At 46.4% G+C, this 21492-nt stretch overlaps 1 protein-coding gene across 1 annotated transcript in view; it reads left to right on the top strand.

Moving 5' to 3' along the window:
- Arhgap10 (Rho GTPase activating protein 10) overlaps window positions 1–21492 on the top strand; it is a 95718-nt gene that overhangs the window by 58405 nt on the left and 15821 nt on the right. Inside the window, exons 2-3 of the mRNA XM_037206151.1 lie at window positions 11410–11505; window positions 11582–11643. Of these exons, the coding sequence (XP_037062046.1) occupies window positions 11410–11505; window positions 11582–11643 (158 nt within the window). The remainder of the gene's footprint in view (window positions 1–11409; window positions 11506–11581; window positions 11644–21492) is intronic.

Below are 21492 nucleotides of genomic sequence, written 5' to 3'. Positions count from 1 at the left end.
TGACTCCTGACTCAGCCTTCCTCTTTCCAGAATTCTCCTAGTCTGCTTATCCCTCCTATACTTCCTGCCTAGCTACTGGCCAATCAGCGTTTTATTAAACCAGTGTACAAGAGCATTATCCCACAGCACCCCTCCCCCCCTCCCCCGTGGCTGGATAAAGGGATAAAGTTGTTTTTTTTTTTTTTTTTTTTTTTTTTTTTAAATAAAATACCCAGTATAATAGTTTCTCATAAGTAAGAATTGTGAATTGATAACCAAAGAAAGTCATAGAAAAGAAAAATAATAAGTATGGTTGATTATATTAGGTAACACAATTGTGATGATTAGAATGGTTGAAAATGTGTTACATAAAGAAATGATAATTCAAAAATCAAATACTTTTTAAAATCAAATTTTGGACAGAAAAACAGTTGGAAGAGTTACAAGACATGGAATTTATACTAGAATGTTTTGGTATGAATGATTTGTAGTACACTATCTCTATTTGTGGGTGTGCTGTGAAGTAACTTTAAGTACTTTCCTCTAATGCTCTCTTTTGGGTTGTGCCCTTGAATTCTGTGTACTTTTAGGTAATGGAGTTGTTTTCCTTACTTTAAAGATGACAGCTTTCTGTCATTTTTACACTTAAAAGCACGTGCCTCATCACACCCTCTCCAATCGGGACAGCAGGATTGGTGCTGTACCAGTGGCTGAGATACCGACGGGAGCCAGCCTCACGGGGAGTGCAGGAGGTGGGGAGAATCCAGCACGATTTGCTGATTTACCAAGCCTGACAGCCTAAAGCAGTGTTTTGTTATTATTATTTGTTATTATTACTGTTTGTTTTTCAAGACAGGTTTCCCTGTGTAGCCCTGGCTGTCTTGAAACTCGTTCTGTAGACCAGACTGACCTTGAACTCAGAGATCTGCTTGCTTCTGCCTCCCAAGTGCTGGGATTAAAGGCGTGTGCCACCACCCTGGCTTAATTGTTATTTCGTTAAAGCATCTGAGCTGTCTGGAGCTCCGTGCCGATGTGGCCGCCGGCTGCTGCCCTGCCACCACTTACGCCCTTCACGGCTGGCCTCTCTCTTGGCCTCCTTAAAACGTTGCTGGCATTTCGCTTTGGCCTCCCTTCTGCAGGTAACCGACGGTTAAACTCTCTGGCCATGGCTTCACCTGCAGCTTCTTGCAGAACTGCTGCCCAGTCTGCCGTCATGAAACGGCGAGCATGCGGTTCTTTTTCTGCACCTTACATTGGTTTCTTGTCTTTGCTTCCTGTTTTCTCCCGCTTGTCATTCTGTTAGCCGGACAGGATAATTTAGTAATCCTTGACCCATTATTTTACTTCTCTACAAGTTGTTTTAGAAGCTTCATCTTTATCCTCAGGCTGACAAGAAAGAAATGTAAGATGAAGAGGACATTGTGTACTCAGAGGTGTATGGCTAGTGCTGCTGATCCTGGTGAGGGGCATAGGCTGACCCAGGACCTCTGTGCTGTGTCCTAGGCCAAGCTACTTTGTGACAAGGTCTTTCCAAAACAAGTAGTCTTACTTTTGTAAAACCTGCTTGAGATCGTCCGAGTTTAGACTCAGTCTTCTCTGTAAATACTGTGTTATACACTTTTTTATGGACATAAAAGGCCCCGCAAGTTTCTAGTCCAGCCTGTTTCAATCGTTCTCCCCATTGCCAGTCATCATCGATCTCTAGATCTAGAACCTGGTAAAGAATGACTAAAAGGTATGATCGATTGCCTCACCTTTGTGTCTTGTAAGCTGGCACTTGTGTGCAGGTGGCGGGAGCAGTCCCCAGGTAGAGGACAGAGCAGCGTAGTCAGAAGCCGTCTTGGGCCTGAGGTGATGGTGCACGATGAGCGTGCTTGTGCAAATGCAAACCCACGTGTAATTGTGCCATCGCTCCTAAGAGGCATCTGTCGGGCTTGCAGGCTGCGGGTGATAGTTATAGCCCTGAACTTAGGCCCCCGGTCTTCAAGGACTTGCTCTTTTGAGGAAAAAGCTCAGGGTTTTGGTTTTCTGGACATTAATCTCTGGGGCCATCTTGCGTGACAGATTCTGTCTTTTATTTTTAATTACTTATTTTAAAAAGCTTAAAAATTATTATTTTATGTGTATGGGTATTTTGCCTGCATATAGGTATGTGCACCATCTATGTGCCTAGAGTCCTTTAAGGTCAGGAGAGGGTGGGTGATAACCATGGACTAGAGTTACAGATGGTTCTGAGCAGCCGTGTGGGTGGTGGGAATTGAACCTGGGTCCTTTGGAAGAGCAGCAGTTCTCTTAACCACCGAGCCATCTTTCCAGTCCCTGTCACTTCATAAACAACAACGACAGCGAGCACTACTCTGTGTTGAGCGTTTTATTCTAGACCTGAGGATAGAGGAAGTGACCACATTTAATAGACTAGTTCCAGACCTTTCGGATTTACATCAGAGGGCAGCTGGTCGACGCCGGGGCACTGTGTTCTCTCACCACCTTTTGCTTCTTGGTTTACTCTCCCCATCTACTCTTTCATGTGATTCTTAGTCAGCTCTGGTTTCGTCTTCATGACCAGGTTCTGTAAAGTTCAATCGCTTTTTGCAGTCTGCATTATGTCTTGTTGTTGGTTTCAACATTTCCTAACTCTAAGCATTACATCCTGCCTTAATTAAGTCTGGCTGAGAAGTGCTGGGCCCAGGCCTTCTTCAGTGTCCTCCTGAGGAAATTTCCTCCTCTCCTCTCTTCCCCTCCCCTCCCTTCCCGAGGGAATGCAAAATAAATATCAGGTGGTTATTATACTCCCCGGGTATTTGGGAGCACTGTTTGAAATAAATTTCTAGCTAATTGTAAGTGTTAAAATTTCTTCATTGTGATGGTTAATCCTAATTCTCAATTTGACAGGATTGAGACATGCTCAGGAGACCAGTAAAGTGCACCAATGGTTATAGACAGTTTTCAGAGGGGCCTGACCCAGGGAAGGAGGCTGCTTTCAAAGGGGGGGGGGGTGGCAAAGAAAGGAGAAAATCCACTAGCCACGCTTTCTTTTTGGTTGTGCTTCTTGGCCACCAGGGGGTGTGACATGAGCTGCTGTGTCACTTGTGGTGTTCTGCTTATTCTCCATTTGTACAAGGTAAATCTAAGTTGAGCGTGGTGGCACACACCTTTAATTCAGCACCCAGGAGGCAGCGGTAGGGGGATCTCTGTGAGTTCAAGGCCAGCAGGCTTGTCTCAACCCTCCAAAGACGTAAATCTGTAAATGGCAAAGCTGTGTCTTGGCCCAGATCTCCCGCCCTCCGATGCACAGTCGATGTCAGACCAGTCTGTCTGGGGTGGTCGAGTGCCTTTCTCCTCCTCTTCATGACCACACTGCCCCTTTGCTGCCTGTCCTCTCTCATGGTGAAGTAGTTTCATCACATTATACGGCCTCCAAGATCAAGTTCCCACCCAAATCTTTTAAATTGGGCCTGGACTTGAGAATCCGAATGCTGTTAGGCATTTGTGAGGCCGTGGTTGTAGAAGTCTAACCAGTGTTAGCATTTAGCATCTGCACTGGCCTGCCCTTAGGGTCCTGACAGGATGTACCCTCAGCTGCAGCCACCAAGAGCACCCCCTGTCCGCATTCACTCTGTTTCCTTATAAAAGGTGGGCCTTGTCCACCTCCCATCTCTCCCCAGAGACTGATCTCCACCCCCTTCCCCGCACCCTTCCCTGGCCCTTCTCTCTCCTCTTCTCCTCAGTAATCCTCCCACATGGGCCCTGTTGTTTGGTGTGACTCCTTTCCGCCGTTCTGAAAATACAACAACCAGAGCTTCTGAGAGAGTCAGAAGGAAATTTACTGAAAGTAAGAGACAAATAAATAATTCTGTAGGACCCAGGTTTTTAAGCCTGTATTTAGTTACTACCCTAGAATTGCCAAGTTAATTTTCATCAGGCAGTCTTGCCGAGGTAAAGGCCTGTGGCCCGTAGCCATCCTTGTTTATGATGTGCTGTTGAACTGGAGACTGGGGTTGAACTGGCCATGCATTTGCCCCCCAAACCTGACCGTGACTCTTTACTCCCAAACACACGTTGATTCTTCAGGCATGCATGCAAACACCTGAGTGCATGGCCCTAGCTGCCTGTCGTTGGGGTGTGCTCTTTGTTGGACTGTGTATCCTTTGCACACAGGAGTGCCTGCTCTTGCCACTCTGTACCTCCAGAGATTATGCCAAAAACCGCAAACAGTTCTGACATGCCTGAGAGAGAACAGGCCTGAATCCCTTTAGAGGTCTCCTAGAATGGGTGTGTGACATTGAGTTGGTCACCAATGTGATGCCTTTGTTCCTTGGACAGTCGAGTGAAGATGTGTCAGGTGTTTTCAGATTGGGCAAGCCTCTGACCTCATCAGGGTCCTCTGGGAGGCGGCTGCTCGTGGAGCAAGTCTGTCACCCTCCCTCCGCCTGAGCAGCCTTTCTGATCTCTGTCACTTCTCGGGTTATAGGAATTGGAGCAAGTTGCCAAAACTACGTTTTCACGGTTGTGTGTGCGGAATAGCGCACGCCGCACGAGCTGTTAGCTGAGTTGATGGAATAGCGCATGCGCACGAGCTGTGAATGCAGGGTGGTCCTTGGAGCTCCTCCCATTGTGAGGGCCTGCAAAGAGGGTAATAGTCTTCCGGAGGTAGCTACTCCTGACACTTGAAAACTGAAGGGAAACCTTGAAGATGCCACTAAATTATGGATCCTGGATGGTCCTTGGGCCAAATACAGTTCTGGTGGGTCCTAAAAAGTCGCAGAAGGGCACGTGAGGACAGAATTCAGAGTGAGGCCATCGGTGCTGCGACCCGTGAGCTAAGGAATGTGGGCATCCTCTAGAAGGTGGGACCCTGGACCCTTCCGAGGGAGCGAAGCCCTGTGAAGTATACTTTGCTTTTCAGCCCTCTGAAAAACCATTGCCTGACTCACTGCTGCTTCAGTTGTTAGAGCACAGGTTCTTGACCTCCATGAACTGAGTGACAATAAAAACACTGTCCTGTGGTCACTTTTGTAGTAGCAGTGATAGGAAACACATGTTACCTGTTTGATCTTTGCGGGGTGCGTGCTTGGGTGCGTGTGTGTGGGTGTATGGGCATGTGCGTGTGCCTGCTTTTACTATAAGTAAGGTTTTATTTAACTACAGAACCTGTGCTCCGACAGTTGGAAAGCCAGTGGCCTGGACGTTGCTAACATCCCTTTCCCGTTCGGTAGTTGGTTGTGGCAGAGGTTCTATTCTGCACCTGGCCATAGTTGCTCCTTCTGAGGAGTGTGTGCACTGCATCTGAATTGCACATGCAGTTTAGGGAAGATTGATGGTGCTATTTTTATAGGGGGATGTCCAAAGAGTTTTTGTAACTAGTAGACTATTTTGTGTTTGGTTGTTAAGTGGTATGCTAGGTTTCAAGTGTCCTCCTTCAGGTGTGTGTATTTGTTTTGGGACATTTATGTTCCTTTGTAGGTTCAATCTGATGTCCCTTTACCCCAGCAGTGTGTCATTTCCAGTCATTCCAGTGACTTCAGATACTATTTATTCTGTGAATAAGAAATTAGTTCATAGACCACTCACACCACTCAGAGCTGGGAAGTTAAGGCCGTGAACACTTAACTCCATGTTACCAGATAATGTTGGCCCTTGAGTGCTCTTAGCATAGTCTCCAGTGTGGCCTTCAGGCCTAGACTAGCTCAAGAATGCATTGTGGGCTCACGAGGATGTTTGCACTATTTTATTTTTTAAAGCTTGCAAGATGAGTTATTTGCTTTCCTTTTTTGACTTGTAGAAAGAAGCCACAGTGCTCTTAGTATGTGGTGCTGCTGCTGGTGTTGCCAAGTGAGAAGACGTGGAAGTTTGAAGGCGGCTCACAGTCCTGGAGGGGTTTTGTTTTACTTCCGAGTTTCGTGGGTTAACGTCAGCATTATTTCCTTGGCAAGAATCTGACACGAAACTACCAAGTTCTTAGAATTTGCACCCTGTTCTATAAATCATACATCGGTGGATTTGGGTTCTGGCTTGAATGTGCATGATAGGCAGCAGTTTCCTTGGTGGACTGCTATGCAATTGACAGTCTGGTTGTTTAGGTTTCTATGTGCCAAGGAATGCAAGCTTCTGGGTGCAGTTTCTCTATTTAACAAGGGTGGGGGAGCCCAATATGATTTGTAAAATGCCTGCACTTTACTGAGTATCGTCGTCAGGGTGGCAGTTTTTGTGAGGAAACACCACAGCCAAGGCATCTGGGAGGAAAGGGCTTGTTTGGCTTACACTTCCACAGCACTGTTCATCACTGGAGGAAGTCAGGACAGGAACTCAAGCAGGGCAGCTCCTGGAGGCAGGAGCTGGTGCAGAGGTCATGGAGGAGTCCTGCTTGTTGGCTTGCTTTCCCTGGCTTTCTCAGCCTGCTTTCTTATAGAACCCAGGACTACCAGACCAGGGGTGGCACCACCCACCATGGGCTGGGGGATGGTCCTTCCCTCCACTAATTACACATTATGCCCTGCAGACTCTCCTGCAGCATGGTCTTGTGGAAACATTTTCTTTTTTTTAAAAAAAAGATTTATTTATTTATTATGTATGCAGTGTTCTTCCTGCATGTATCCCTGCAGACCAGAAGAGGGCGCCAGATCTCATTATAGATGGTTGTGAGCCACTATGTGGTTGCTGGGAATTGAACTCAGGACTTCTGGAAGAACAGCCAATGATGTTAACCCTGAGCCATCTCTCCAGCGCCCCTCCTTTTTTTTTTTTTTTTTTTTTTTTTTTTTTTTTTTTTTTTACATTTTCTCAATTGAGGTTCCCTCCTAGATGACTATACCTGTGTCAAGTTGACATAAAACTATCCAGCACCCCGAGAAAAGCTCGCTATACTCATTGTTCATTTCCTTTTCAAGTTTAGGATGATGGAATATGCCATAGTTCTTCAAGCATCCCACTGGTACTTCAGATGTTGGGAGTAGAGGCTGTGGGAGATTTAGGGGCATGTGCTAGTCAGGTCTAGGTTGCGTCAAGTTGGCAAGAGAGAACCTTAGTTAAGGGATTTCCTCCATCATTTTGGCCTGTGGGTGTGTCTGTGAGTCATTCCTTGATTGTTCCTGACAAGGGGGTGCCTGGCCCTGGGTGGGCGGTCCTCTGTTGTATGTGGAAGGCAGCTGCGCAACCACGGAGAGCAATCAAGTCAATAACCGCGATGCTCCCCAGCCTCTGCTTCAGTTCTGGTCCAGAGTCTTCTCTGTGTTCCTGCCCTGCTTTCCTTCGTGATGAGCTGAAAAGCCTTTCTTCCCCAAGTTGATTTCGCCAGTGTTTTATCACAGCAGCAGAAGCCCTCACTGGGCAGTGAGTCCTGCATGGCCAGTGTCACACTTGTAATCTCAGGGTTGCCTACAGGAGCCTAGTCAGGGAGGCCAGGCTCCGGCTTTGTCTGTATTTCATGGTTTTAACTAAACGCTGTTAATAAGTAGATGGATCTGCTATAAAGAATCACTTTTCTCATGCAGAGGCCATCGTGTGGGGGTCCGGGGGCTTCCCAAACCAGATTGTGAGCTGAGGCTGTGAAAAGATTTCTTAGCAGTTGTTAAGAACAAATGTGTACCAACAAGTGTGATAGAGGAGAGAGAAACATAAGCATTGCTGGACATGCCCTTCTACCAAGATGAAATCCTGAAGGAGGAAACCTGAGCGGACACAGCAAACAGTCTGGACACTTGCGTGCTTCCCAGTTTAACCATCAGGAAATAGAAAACCCGTGAGCAGATCAGTACGCAGCGGAAGCTTGAGTCAGAGTGAATACCAAGAGCATGGTGTGGTGACTCAGTCCTGCGAACCTACTGTCAGGAAGTTGAGGCAGGAGGAATCACTGTGAGCTTTTAGGCTAACTTGGGCTGTGAAAGAGAGATCTGTTTCTAAAATGAAATGAATACATGGTAAGCCTTAGGGCCAGGCAGTTTTACTGTTGAACATCATAAAAACAGTGAAGACCACTTCTTTAGTTATTCCAGGAAGTTCAAGAGGAAGGATTTCTTCTCAGTGTACTCCACAGGATCACATTCCTTTAACGTCGAAGCCAGGCCGGGGCACAAGGATGAACTGGACAGTGAGATGGCGCATTGGGTGGAGGTGCTGTGCACAGTCCTGACAGCCTGAGTGTGACCTTGGATCCTGAAAGGTAGCAGGAGAGAGCTGACCCCAAGGCTGTGTTCTGATCCCACATGCATACCTACACTCACACATGTATACATTAAAACCAGAATGATTAAATACGAATCAAGAAAGAATAAAACTGTAGGATATTATCTTTGAACCTACATTTCAACAAAACACTACCAATTCCAGTCTACGGAATATTATAAAGATATGCACTGTGATCAAGTAGAATTTATCACAGGCATGATTCAGCATCTGCAAATTAATATGTATATTAAATCAACCAGTGAAGAACAAAACTATATAGTTCTTTATATAGAGGAAGAGCTTGGTAAAAGTCAGCATTCTCTCATGGTGAGAACAGCGTTAGATATTAGATACAGAAGCAATGTACCTGAACACGATCCAGAAGACAGGCCACAGCTGTCATTGTCTTTCATGGTGAAAACAGCGTTAGATATTAGATACAGAAGGAATGTACCTGGACGCGATCCAGAAGACAGGCCGCAGCTGTCCCCGTACTCGGGAAATGCTGACGGCTTTCTAAGGTCTGTGACAAGTCAACGGCCTCTGCTCTCACCACTTTCATTGCTGGAAGTCTTGGAGTCATCAGAGAAGCAAAAGAAGTGAGATATTCGAGTTACAAAAGAGGACGTCACATTGTCACACTTGCCACAGGACCTTCGGTATAGAAAACCTTAAAAGCGCTCTCGACCTTCTGAGACCAGAGACACAAATTAAGCAACATTGCAGGACATGACACTGTCGGTGATGCCACAGCCAGGGTGAACGGTGGTGCCACAGTGCAGAGTGAACGGTGGTGCCACAGCCAGGGTGAACGGTGGTGCCACAGTGCAGAGTGATCGGTGGTGCCACAGTAGTGAACCTGCAGAAATGGAATCTGGGCAGAGGACCTGGGAATAATGTAAAATGCCTTAGAAGTTAAAATGGTGCCAGGAAGGGACTTGTGTGGGGGTCTGAGATACTCTGAGCAGTCCAAGGATGTCAGCTGCCCTGGTTAGGTTCCTGATCTATCTGTAAATCTTAATACGCCCACACGCATCAGTACCAGCCTGACAGCTCATGAGAAATCAGTGAAATAATAGTGGAAGTCCGTGTGAGAAACTTTCCTCCACTGTCCTCCTCCCATCCTTCCCTAGTAGAGGACTGGAGCTGGCCTTTGTAACTAGTCATCAGAAACTGGTTGAGTTTCACATGTGCTGCTGTTAGAGAGAAAAGGCTTTTGATGGGCTACATTAAATTTACTAAACTGAAACCACGCCTTCTGTTGTTTGGAAAAGCAGCATAGATCTAAAATTGGAAAAATACATGAATTTAAAATGTTCTCAGTAGAGGTGGGGTGTAGTATGCACAAGCCCTGGCTTCCTTCTTCACCTCAAACAGAAAAAGGAAAGCTAAAATATTCTAAGCAGTGGAAAAGTGGTTACATTTGTCATTATTAAAAGGAGCAGATTTTGATGTGGTCAGATGTTTAAGTGGTACAAACATGAGCTCGGACACTAGAAGATCAACCAAAACTGAAAATAAATACGTTAAAAGAAAAAGAAAAGCCTAAATGTTTAGCACAAGGAAGGCATGACGTGTGGGAGGAGCGATGTCAGATTAGCTATGCAAATAACACGAGGAATTAGAAAAACTTTTTTTTTTGGAGACAGAGTTTCTCTGTGTAACAGCCCTAGCTGTCCTGGAACTCACTTTGAAGACCAGGCTGGCCTCGAACTCACAGAGGTCTGTCTGCCTTTGCCTCCAGAGTGCTTAAAGGCATGCGCCATCATGCCCAGCTGGAATTAGAACATTAATGTTGCAAAACTGTTATTTAAAAAGTATCAATCTATAAAATTTAATTCTGTCCTTATACTGTCTTTAAATGGAAGACCTTCGCTCTTTCAGTGGTTATCTGGATATTGAGGAAACAGCTTCAGATTATATGTATACACGCTCAGATTCAAAGGAACATTTTTAAAAACTTAAATGCATGCATACAGATATGACTGACTTGCGTGATGCTCTTCTCTGTTGGGGTTGGATGGGGTTATGAGATAGTTTCTCTGTCGTCCAGTGTCCATGAGCTCACTGCAATTCTCTTGTCCCTATCTCCCAAGTCTGGAATCATAGCCACGGGCCCCCATATCTGGCTCAGTGTGTTCTGACAGCTAAGTAAATAACAGGTGTCAAAAGTGAGGCTGCAGTCCACCAGTACTTAAAATAAGTGTGTGGCATGAAGTAGAAGAGGAAGCCTCCATCGTGTCTTCTCTACAGTGCCAGTGTTCTTCTTTCTCTCCCAGTTGTGAGAGTCACCTCCCTGTTAGTTTATTATACTTCACTTGTGTGGCTGTGTAGGGTGTCTGTTGTTCTTGTATTGGGTGCTGGTTGCGGATAGTCCCGACTCAGTTTCCAGGGGTGGGTCTTTCCTAGAGTTCTCTATTGCACACAGAAAATATCTATGTGCAAGAGTTTTATCTTAGAAATCTGCCTAACTTTCTGGGTCATGGGACTTCATCAAATTTACCTGGAATCGCAAAACTACCAAAGCAATTATGCCAGTTTTGCCAGCGAGAGGTTTGTTTCTTCATAGACTTTGGCAGTTGGGAGACTCAGCTGTCCTGAGGCCTTTGATTTCTGACCACTGAAGACGGAGCACCTTTTCATGTGGCTACAGGCCACTTTAATTTCTTTCACTTCCTCTTGTGATGTGCATGCTTTGCCCAATTAAGAAAAAGTTCAGTTTTTAAAGCAGTTATTTATATTTTGCGGTTGTATGCTTATTTTCAGTCCTCTTTAGAGTTTCAGCTTAATCAGCATCATTAGTCCTGTATTAGTCAGCTTTTTCTATGTGAGGAATTATGCCAAAACCTGTCGGGGTGTTGGTAGTGGGGGTAGTTGGGGTTTTGGTGATGGCAGTATCAGTTCAGAGGATGTGGTTAGCTGTCTAGGTCTTCCATAGCCCTGAGGAGTGCTATCAGATGGATGCTAATTACCTTGTGAACTTCAGAATAAATTCTGCCCTGACTGAGGAAAGTGCTGAGAGATAGATTTTGGTGCAGTGATCAGCTGGGGAAAGCGTGTAGGGATGGGGCCACGGTGGATTTTCTAGTGTGGGAGGGAGACAGGTGACCCGGGCATGTGCCAAATGGAGGGCGATGGGCTGGATTATGCCTTTTCACATACTGAGTGCTGCAATCCCAAAGTCTACAATCCCAACAGAAATGGATTTTGTGGTAGTCCTTGGCTTTAAAGCAGGGGCCCTGTTCATCTCTGTGCGTTTCTTCCTAGGTCTTTCTGCAGCCCAGCGGAAGTTTGCTCATTCGCTCAGAGACTTTAAGTTCGAGTTTATTGGAGATGCCGAGACTGATGATGAGCGATGCATAGGTAAAAAAGGCGTGAGGTCTGGTTTGCTGTCCTCTGCCATGCCCAGCACAAACTCATCATGCCTTTCTCCTTACAGATGCTTCCTTACGGGAATTTTCCAACTTTCTGAAGAATCTTGAAGAACAGAGAGAGATCATGGTGAGTATCAGGAATGTGAATGTACTGATTAGCGGATTTCTAGGAGGGGACAGTCTGGGCTGTGAAGCTAGGCTGGACAGAAGTTTTGATTAACTTAGTGCTTATAATGGGGGAGCTATGGATGGGGTTTCAAAGCTCTGGTTTCTGGGTCCATGGTGGTTCTGGTAGTGATCAGTTCTTGGGCAAGGTTCTGGGCCTCAGGCAGTCTTTTTTCACTTGTAAAGTAGAAGGTGAGTGCTGGTTTGCCTTTTGTTAGCAGAGCCTTTGGCTTACGTAAATGCCATGCAGGGGCTGAACACACCCTAAAGCCGAAGGAAGAGATGCACACTTGGAGGTAGAGGGAGTGGAGGGATGGTTTTGAGCCTTAGCCCTGGGTTTCTATTCTATGAGGGTGGACAGAGCCCTGGGTTTCTATTCTGTGATGGTGGACAGAGCTCTGGGTTTCTATTCTGTGAGGGTGGACAGAGCTCTGGGTTTCTATTCTGTGAGGGTGGACAGAGCCCTGGGTTTCTATTCTGTGATGGTGGACAGAGCTCTGGGTTTCTATTCTGTGATGGTGGACAGAGCTCTGGGTTTCTATTCTGTGAGGGTGGACAGAGCTCTGGGTTTCTATTCTGTGAGGGTGGACAGAGCTCTGGGTTTCTATTCTGTGAGGGTGGACAGAGCTCTGGGTTTCTAGTCTGTGAGGGTGGACAGAACTCTGGGTTTCTAGATTGAGGGAGGACAGAGCTCTGGGTTTCTAGTCTGAGGGAGGACAGAGCTCTGGGTTTCTAGTCTGAGGGAGGACAGAGCTCTGGGTTTCTAGTCTGTGAGGGAGGACAGAGCTCTGGGTTTCTAGTCTGAGGGAGGACAGAGCTCTGGGTTTCTAGTCTGAGGGAGGACAGAGCTCTGAGTTTCTAGTCTGAGGGAGGACAGAGCACTGGGTTTCTAGTCTGTGAGGGAGGACAGAGCTCTGGGTTTCTAGTCTGAGGGTGGACAGAGCTGAGACCTGGCCGTCTCTGAAGTTCCTCTGCAGTGAGATAGTGTGATCCTGATTCTAATGAGGGCTGCTTCTCCATGCAGTATACTCTGAGTGCCTGGTGTTTTGAGAATACCTGTGAACTCAGCAATGATGTTTCAGGGGGGATTAGATGATATTTGCCTTTCTTGTAAGTTTGGGTGTCTTTTCCAGTTAAACAAAAACTCACAGTGTGATTACCACCAGGTTTCCACATACTGTTCTCACTGCCTCCACCTACCATTTTAAAATAATTAGAACTTGCAGAATACACTGGGTTCAGTGTCCCACAGAAACAATATAATAAAATACTGTTCTTGGTTCTTCAGAATAAACACTGCCTAGAATTACGCTGGTGTGTGAGTGGGTTCAGATGTGATAACACTACTGGTACTGAGCAGGGTAACTGGGACAGTTAACTATGACTGTATGCTGGTGGCGCTCTTAGATATTTACCTCACTTTAAGTCTTTTGGTTATCATGCCAATTTTGTAAAGAAGATAATCCCTCCACTCTGTTTTATAAACTGAGGCACATGGTCTGCCCAAGCTAGAACCCTGAGCTTCCCCGATTACCCTGTAGCCAGCTGCCCACCCACATGCTTTAATTTCCCAGGTGGTGGCTAGTGGAGTTTCTGTCAGGAGCATGCGCATTAAGGGCAAAAAAACCAAAGGATGGAATTAATTTTTATTTTAGGAGTAGCACAGACATGCTTTCTAAAATCTCGTAATTTGTACTATGCCCTACATTCTGAGCTATTTTCTAGATGTTAAAAATTCTATGGAGGGTGGGCAGAGGTGGCATTTTATCCCAGCACTTGGGAGGCAGAGGCAGGTGGATCTCTGTGAGTTTGAGGCCAGCCTGGTCTACAGAGTGAGATCCAGGACAGCCAGGGTTACATACAGAAACCCTGTCTCAAAAATGCAAAAACAAAAACAAACAAACCAAATCCTCGGATGGAGCTGGCATGATGTCTCATTTGGTAAAGTGCTTGCCACACGTGACTCAGGTTTGGATTCCCAGCACACATGCAGGAAGGTCAAGGGCACAGCAGTGTGCACATGCCATCCTAGTGCCTGAGGGTGGAGGCCGGAGGGTCCTGGGGCTGGCTCGCTAGCGAGTGACTGAATTGGTAGTGAGCTGCAGGTTCAGTGAGACCCGCCCTCAAACATGAAGGGGAGGAAGTAACACCTGCCGTCAACCTTTGGCCCATGTACACATCTATGTAAACACATGGATCTGCAAACAGGTGTGTACACATAAGAGCATGTACACAAACATACCCATAATTTCATGGTGTGCTTGTGAAGGTAGTGTTATCACATGGGCTTTTCCTGGCACACACAGGTAAGTTCAGCTAGTGTTTGTATAATGTTATAGTCACTCGTTTCTCAGCTGTTCAGTAAAGACTAAATATGACGTTCGATCCAAATAGTGCCACGATACCACCTTTCCACACTGAAGTGGAGGCATTTGGAGTGGGCTGGTAATGGAATGTCTTGGTTTATGTTACATAAGAGGTGTGTGCATGTACTTTCTTTGACGTTTAGATATTCTTTTCTGGGATCTTGAGCATGTGGCCAGCATTTATTGATATTTTACATTCTTTTTATTGGTTGGAATCTGAGGGCTTGGTAGCAAACTTTGTGAAGTACCTGCATCCACAGTTTTATTTGTAGCAAGGGAGGTAATGAGTAGACATGTGCCATCAAGCAGTGAAGAGTGCTATAGTTCAGAACAGAGATGGGTAAGGAGCTGTGGCTGAGCTGGGCAGAGAGGTAGTGGTTAAGTGTTGAGGGCCTTTTTGGTAAAGGACTGTTAGATATCCCGGTGTGTGCAGGAACGGGGTTCTAGGTAGAATGGGGCTGGAGGTTAGACTTTTACAGAAATACCACGTGACCACTCTCTGCTTTGAATTTTTGTATTCAATTTCTTGGAGTAAATTGATGAGGTCAAGAAACTGGAATGTGGTCTTAGACTCTGAGGTAGATAGCGTGGTTCATAGAGATGCTGCTAGCTGACGGATGATTTAATCTCGGCTGTGGTGGCCGCTGACCGTGTCTCTGTCTGAGGTAAGAAGAGTGTAGGAAGGTTGGGTTCCTGGGGCAGGGCAGATGTGAGATAGGATTTTGTCTGTGGAAGGCTTTGAACCCCAGAAGAATGGTACAGCATGTTAAAACTGACATGTGGGCCAGGTATGGTGGCGCACATCTTTAATCCCAGCACTTGGGAGGCAGAGGCTGGTGGATCTCTGTGATTTGGAGGCCAGCCTGGTCTACAGAGTGAGTTCCAGGACACAGAGAAATCCTGTCTTGAAAAATGAATCCAAACCCACCAAAATCTACAAAACTGACCCGTGGAACAGAAATACCTGCTGGAGGGGAAGCAGTGAGAAGCCTCAGGCGCCTGACGATGTGACCAGGGGACTCCAGTTTAGTTTGGGAAATGGGAAGCGTTACCAGAATATAGTGTTAAATTACGTGTTCTCAGCACCCGGCGTCACGTCTGATCCTGCTTATCCCATATTCCTGATCCCTCTGCTGCCATTTGACTCAGAGCCCAGCATCGGGTCATCTCATGTGCAAACATACGCATTTCAAGTACAAATACTTCAGGACGTGTGGGCGGGCTGCCACTTTACCAACAACACGGACAAAGTGCCTTTATTCCAGAAAACGGTTCAGGTCGAGTCTTCCCTCTGTGTCTCTCAGTAGCAGTTGGTCTCTCTGCAGCATCATTCATTAGATGACATTTGATGGTAAATTTTCAAGTCACTTCACATTTGTAGGGTTTTCATCTTTTCCCCTAACCAGAATTTATAATTTATATTTTTTGGAGGGGGGGACAAGGCTTCTTTGTAGCCTAGGTTGTTCTCAAGCTTGTAGTCACCCTGCTTTCCCTCTGAGTGCTGGGAGATAGCAATGCATCAAGACATGCAGCCTTTTGAGTGCTGGGGGATAGGCATGCACCGTCACATGCAGCCTCTCCAGTGCAGGGGTAGATGTGCACCATCACCTGCAACCTCCTAAGTGCTGGGAGATAGGCCTGCACCGTCCCATGCAGCCTCCGAGTGCTGGGGGATAGGCCTGCACCGTCCCATGCTGCCTCCGAGTGCTGGGGGATAGGCCTGCACCGTCCCATGCAGTGAGCCAGTACTCCTTGCAGCCATCTTTAGAAGTAGAAGTCTCCCAAGTCACGGTAGAGCAGGTAGGGAAGTTAATGAGAGTTGAAAGGCGTGTGCCGTTTATCCACACCAACATCGAGGGATTTTCCATGATCTTTTGAGATCACCTCTTTTGAAGCAGGAAAACTGGATAAAATCATCATGTGTCTTTGAGATCTTTTGAAAGCTTATGAAGAAACGGTTGTGACATTTGGAGACCAAGGCAGCTGTAAACTTTGAATAAGAACAGATAATGCAAGAAACTGTCAGTGTGGCCCTGGAGAAGAACTGGTAGTTAGCAAGTTAATTAAAATAGACAGAGGTATGAAATGTGGTTGTCAGGGAGAGGGGTCAGCTAAGCCTGTGGCTGTTGGGGACAGAAGCTGTCCTGAAGCTGGGAGCAGTGGGCTGAGGCACAAGGAGGTCCTTAGTGCTCTCTGGGCAGCAAGGAGGGGCTTGAGCAGCTAGACTGAATGCAGGTGCCTTCTGGGAACTCAGAACAAAATTCAGTCTCCAAGCCTCTTACAGTGAGTGTAAGCTGGCAGCTAAAAGCTATGGATGGGAAAAGAAAACAGAATGAGCCAGCTGTGAAATCCTTTCTGAGAAGGTTAGTGTAATTTTAGTGATTATTAAATCTTCAAAAGTAATCAGTATTTTCCATTGTCTGATATTAATTAACAGTGAAGCATGATCATTGGATATTCATAGTTAAGGCTTAATCAGTAAAAGGGAAAAAAAAGTTAAAATCTGTAGAAGGCTAAGACCAAAGCCAAATGTTGTACAAAGTTTTTTACTGAACAAGTATTCTGTAGGACTTTGGGCTTTAAAGGGTAAATACATGTTTAGCAGTGCAGCCGTTGGCCAAGAATCCCCATCCGATGAAGCTGACAGCGTATGCTCTTGTGCCTTGTGCATGCCTAAGCGGGGCTGTGTTTAGTTGAGCCAGGACCACCGTGTGCTGGTTGTGACAGCGCTTCCTCTGAGTAGTGGATGTCCACGGGGATGGTCAAGAGTGTGTGTACAGGCACGGGGGTTCAGGGAGCTCTCCTGGGGAGGGTGATGAGCCGAGTTACCCAGTTAAGCCCAGATGAGCTGGAATGCTGGGTCCTCCTTGAGGGAAAACTAGTTCCATTTGGAAAAAAAGGAAGGCTGTTTGAGTCTCCCATGTCCTCTTCCATTGCTATTAAATAAATTACTGAGATTACGGGTGTGGCTTAGCGGTGGAGTGTGCTCAGTATGAAAGTTCAGTCCCTGGTCAAGCAAAACTAGGAACTGAAACCCAGTGACTCACTGGAAAGGGAAGTAGACAGAGTACCAGTTTAGGAAAAGAAGTCACTGTTTGCCTCCACACCCAGAGTTTGGTCTCCACGAGTGGACATGCCCCACTCTCTAGACAGATCTCACAGTGGTGTCAGGAAAGGGCTTCTGAGTGAGTAGTTTTTCTCCTAGTGTTTCTACCCCTGACTGTGGATGTGAGGAACCTAAACTAGGGAGCTGGGCCTGCCCCAGCCAGAGGCCAGCACTGGCAGGCTTGTGTCTGCATGCTGGGAGGGAAGCCCTGCCAGCACTCCTGGTGCTCCTCCTGTGGCCTGACAGCACATGGTGTACTTCTCCGAGGTGGCAGCTGTCCAGGAGTCTAGGGACGTTTAAAATAGTGCTGCATCTCCGAACGGCCCTTCACACTGTGTTTACTCCTCTGAGTAAATCCTGTGAACAGACTGATCTTGGTTTTCTTGCCAGCCTGCAAGGGCTCAGTTTCTGAGGATTTGGGCAAATCAGAGTAAGGGTGTGGACCAGAGGGTTAGAAAAGCTGCGAGGAACAGTGCCTTTGGGAGATGGAAGGCAGAGCTTTCCAGGTGGTGTCCAGAGGTTCTTAGACATCCGTGTTCAGTACTCCTTTTTATACTGGAAGTGCAGGACAGGCAGGGCAGCTTGTCTACCTAAAAAATATATTCTCAGCTCTGCTACTCTGGTTTTTGACTCTTGATTTTTGTTTTAAACTATCACTGTTTTTCTATAAGAATGTTTCATGATGTCACTGAAATAATGTTCATTAAAGTAAATGAATGTTTTTACTCTTTGGGAGAAAACTTCTTCGCATTCCTTCTTAGTGTGTCTCACAGCAGGTGTCCTCTACACATGGGGACTGGGCCAGCCAGCATCACCTTCCTGTAGTGAGGGCTGGTTTCCATGACAACTGGACAGGATTTGGAGTCATCTCGGAAACCCAGCTTGTCCATGGGTGTGTTTCTAGAAAGGATTGACTGAGGGGGCCCTGTCCACCCTGGATGTGGGGCGCACTGTCTGTGGGCCCTTGACCGAGTGGGAAGGGAGAAAGAGGTTAGCTGAGAGCCAGCGCTCAGTTCTGGGGGGGAGGGGTGTGTGTGTGTGTGTGTGTGTGTGTGTGTCTGTGTGTGTCTGTGTGTGTCTGTGTCTGTGTCGGGGTGTGTGTGTGTGTGTGTGGTGTGTGTGTGTCGGTGTGTGTGTGTGGTGTGTGTGTGGTGTGTGTGTGCGCGCGCGCGTGCGTGTGTGCGTGTGTGTGTGTTTGTGTGTGTGGTGTGGTGTGTGCGCGTGTGTGCGTGTGTGCGAGTGTGTGTGTGTGTGTCGGTGTGGCGTGTGTGTGTGTGGTGTGGTGTGTGTCGGTGTGGCGTGTGTGTGTGTGTGTGGTGTGTGTCGGTGTGGCGTGTGTGTGTGTGGTGTGGTGTGTGTGGTGTGGCGTGTGTGTGTGTGTGTGTGTGTGGTGTGGTGTGTGTGCGTGTGCGTGTGTGTGTGTGTGTGTGTGTGTGTGTGTGGTGTGGTGTGTGTGCGTGCGTGCGTGTGTGTGCACGTGTGTGTGTGTGGTGTGTGTGGTGTGTATGTGTGTTCGTGTGTGTGTGTGTGTGTGTGTTTGTGTGTCGGTGTGTGTGGTGTGGTGTGTGTGACGTGCGTGTGTGCGTGGTGTGTGTGTGTGCGTGTGTGTGTGTGTGTGTGTGTGTGTGGTGTGGTGTGTGTGCGTGCGTGCGTGCGTGTGTGTGCGTGTGTGTGTGGTGTGTGTGGTGTGTATGTGTGTTCGTGTGTGTGTGTGTGTGTGTTTGTGTGTCGGTGTGTGTGTGGTGTGGTGTGTGTGCACGTGCGTGTGTGCGTGCGTGTGTGTGTGTGTGTGTGTGTGTGTGTGTGTGTGTGTCTCCGCTGTTTCATTTGCCTCCGCGCTTCTCCACACTGCCCGTGCACTCTTACACCTGGAGCCGCAGTGAACCTGTTTCTCCACTAAGTTACTTCTCTAAGATACTTTGTCACAGCATCAAGGAAGCAATTAATATCCTGGGGATATGCTAGAAATGCCCATTCTCAGGCTGCACCCCAGACCTGATGGATTCTGAAATCTGGGGGGATATGCTAGAAATGCCCATTCTCAGGCTGCACCCCAGACCTGATGGATTCTGAAATCTGGGGGATATGCTAGAAATGCCCATTCTCAGGCTGCACCCCAGACCTGATGGATTCTGAAATCTTCGGGGATATGTTAGAAATGCCCATTCTCAGGCTGTACCCCAGACCTGATGAATTCTGAAATCTGGGGGATATGTTAGAAATGCCCATTCTCAGGCTGCACCCCAGACCTGATGAATTCTGAAATCTGAACCACTAGCCCATTAAATCTCCTTTACCTTAGAGTTAGTTCTCTCAAAAAGTTAAACCATGGTTTTTGCTGGCTTTATGCCACCTGGGGGGTTAAAAGACTCAACAGGTGAAGTTTTTATCTGTCGTTTTCAGAGGCCTGGAAACTATACCCATATCTGATTTGTCTTAATGAAGCAGGCTTCTACTTGCTAGTAGTTTTAGTGTTGCATAATAATGGTTAATGTTGTTTATGCATGTGAATTTATGTGATAAGTGGCATAAACATTAGGCATTATTGGACAGTCTCTGCCTTCTGTTTACTCTTACAAGTCATATTTATAATAATAAATGTGTAGTCCGTTCTACAGATAAAAATGACACGTTTGTCTGTGACTCTGTTGGCAGGCATGTTTACAACAGGAGAAATCGTAGCCGTCATTCATGAAGACATTTCTTAGTTTTCTTTAAGAGCTGCCCATGACAGTGCCAGGTGTGGTGGAACACACCTTTAATCTTAGCACTCGGGAGGCAGAGGCAGGTGCAGATCTCTGAGTTTGAGGCCAGCCTGGTCTATAGAGCGAGTTCCAGGACAGCCAGGGTTACACAGAGAAATCCTGTTTCAGAAAACCTAAAATACAAAACAAAAATAAAAATAAAAACCCTAGAACTTGCCCGTGACTTAATTTCATAGAGACTTGCTTCCTGTCTTTGGAGATGATCTTTACCATTTGGTATATTTTATCATTTTATCCTGTAAGCCCATTACAGCCTAGCCAGATATGCATGCCACGCTGTAAATCCTGCTGCAGGAACGTCCCAGTTGAGGATTTATCTTTACATATCTAGAATACTTGAGGAATTTGGAATTTGGGAGAAGCCTTGTGCCATGAGTCAGAATCCTCTCTGTTGATGACTCATCGTTGTCTGTGACCCTCCAGCCTGTCCTCCTCAGAAACTACTTCCCTTTTGGAGCTTACGTTTCCTCTATTTCATATCCTTGGGGTCTGTTGTTTGTTTCTAAGGAATTGTCTTACTTTGGATTCTACATGTATATGTGTGTGTGTGTGTGTGTGTGTGTGTGTGTGTGTGTGTGTGTGTGTGTGTGTGTGCGTGCGTGCGCGCGCACCCCCCCCCCCCCCATTTACCCACACAAAGAGACACCAGAATATTTCCAGTTCATTCCTGTAATTGTCTAAACTGGGATAGTTTTGTGAGTCAGCTGGATCTATTTCATGGCACGTACTTTTTGATGCGCTAGGGCATCTAGGATCATGCATGAGTTAGAAAAATAGGAAATTGGAGCCCATTGAAGTGAGTGGTTTGCTATGCATCACTAAGTTAGGAACCACTGTTCTCTTTAGGGCCAGCAGACAAGAGAAACATTGTTTCTTGGCTTCAGCTGATTGTAACTTCTGTCTTTTTCTCCACCTCTTTTGGGGGGCGCACAGACTGGAGACTGAATCCTGGGCCTTGTGCTCACTAAGGACACGTTCTCTCAGTGGTCTACACTGTCAGCTCCTTCCTTCCAACTTTGAACACGAGTGAAATGTGTATAATAAACTCATCATGTGGCTGCCATGCACCAGGCAGCAGCCTGAGGAGATGTGAGTTTGGGTATCGCTTCTTGCCCATGTAAACAACTGCAAGCTGTCAGTATTCCGGCCCAGTCATTAAATAAGGGCTGGTTACAGAGGGATGACCAGTCTCTGTAGCTGCTTGGAAACCTTGTGTAGAGAACTCGTTACGTCAAGGAGGTTCCACAACTTCTGTCTCAAAGGGGGTGCTACCACCTTGGGAGGAAGTCCAGGATATTTAAGTGGGGTACACTTTAAAGAAGTGATATGCCTCCAGTATTCTTGGAGGCACAAAGATAAAAATATCTGTGGGGGAAACCAGATTTTGATGACTAAGATGGAAAGTGATTTAGAAGTCTTTGGGCTCTGAAGAAGTTTTAGAAATATCTTAATACAAGTAGTTTATTTCCTTTTTCGTGTGTATACACAGTGATGAAAATAAGCCAACTCTCAGGGAACTCTTTCAATAAACTAAAATATAAATGCTAAGTTCACATATAATTAGACTTATTAAA

This window comes from Peromyscus leucopus, chromosome 5, assembly GCF_004664715.2.
Source record: "Peromyscus leucopus breed LL Stock chromosome 5, UCI_PerLeu_2.1, whole genome shotgun sequence".
In the NCBI taxonomy this organism is placed as follows: Eukaryota; Metazoa; Chordata; class Mammalia; order Rodentia; family Cricetidae; genus Peromyscus; species Peromyscus leucopus.
The sequence above is the reverse complement of the archived record's forward strand: the minus strand, read 5'-3'. Positions and strand labels throughout refer to the sequence as shown.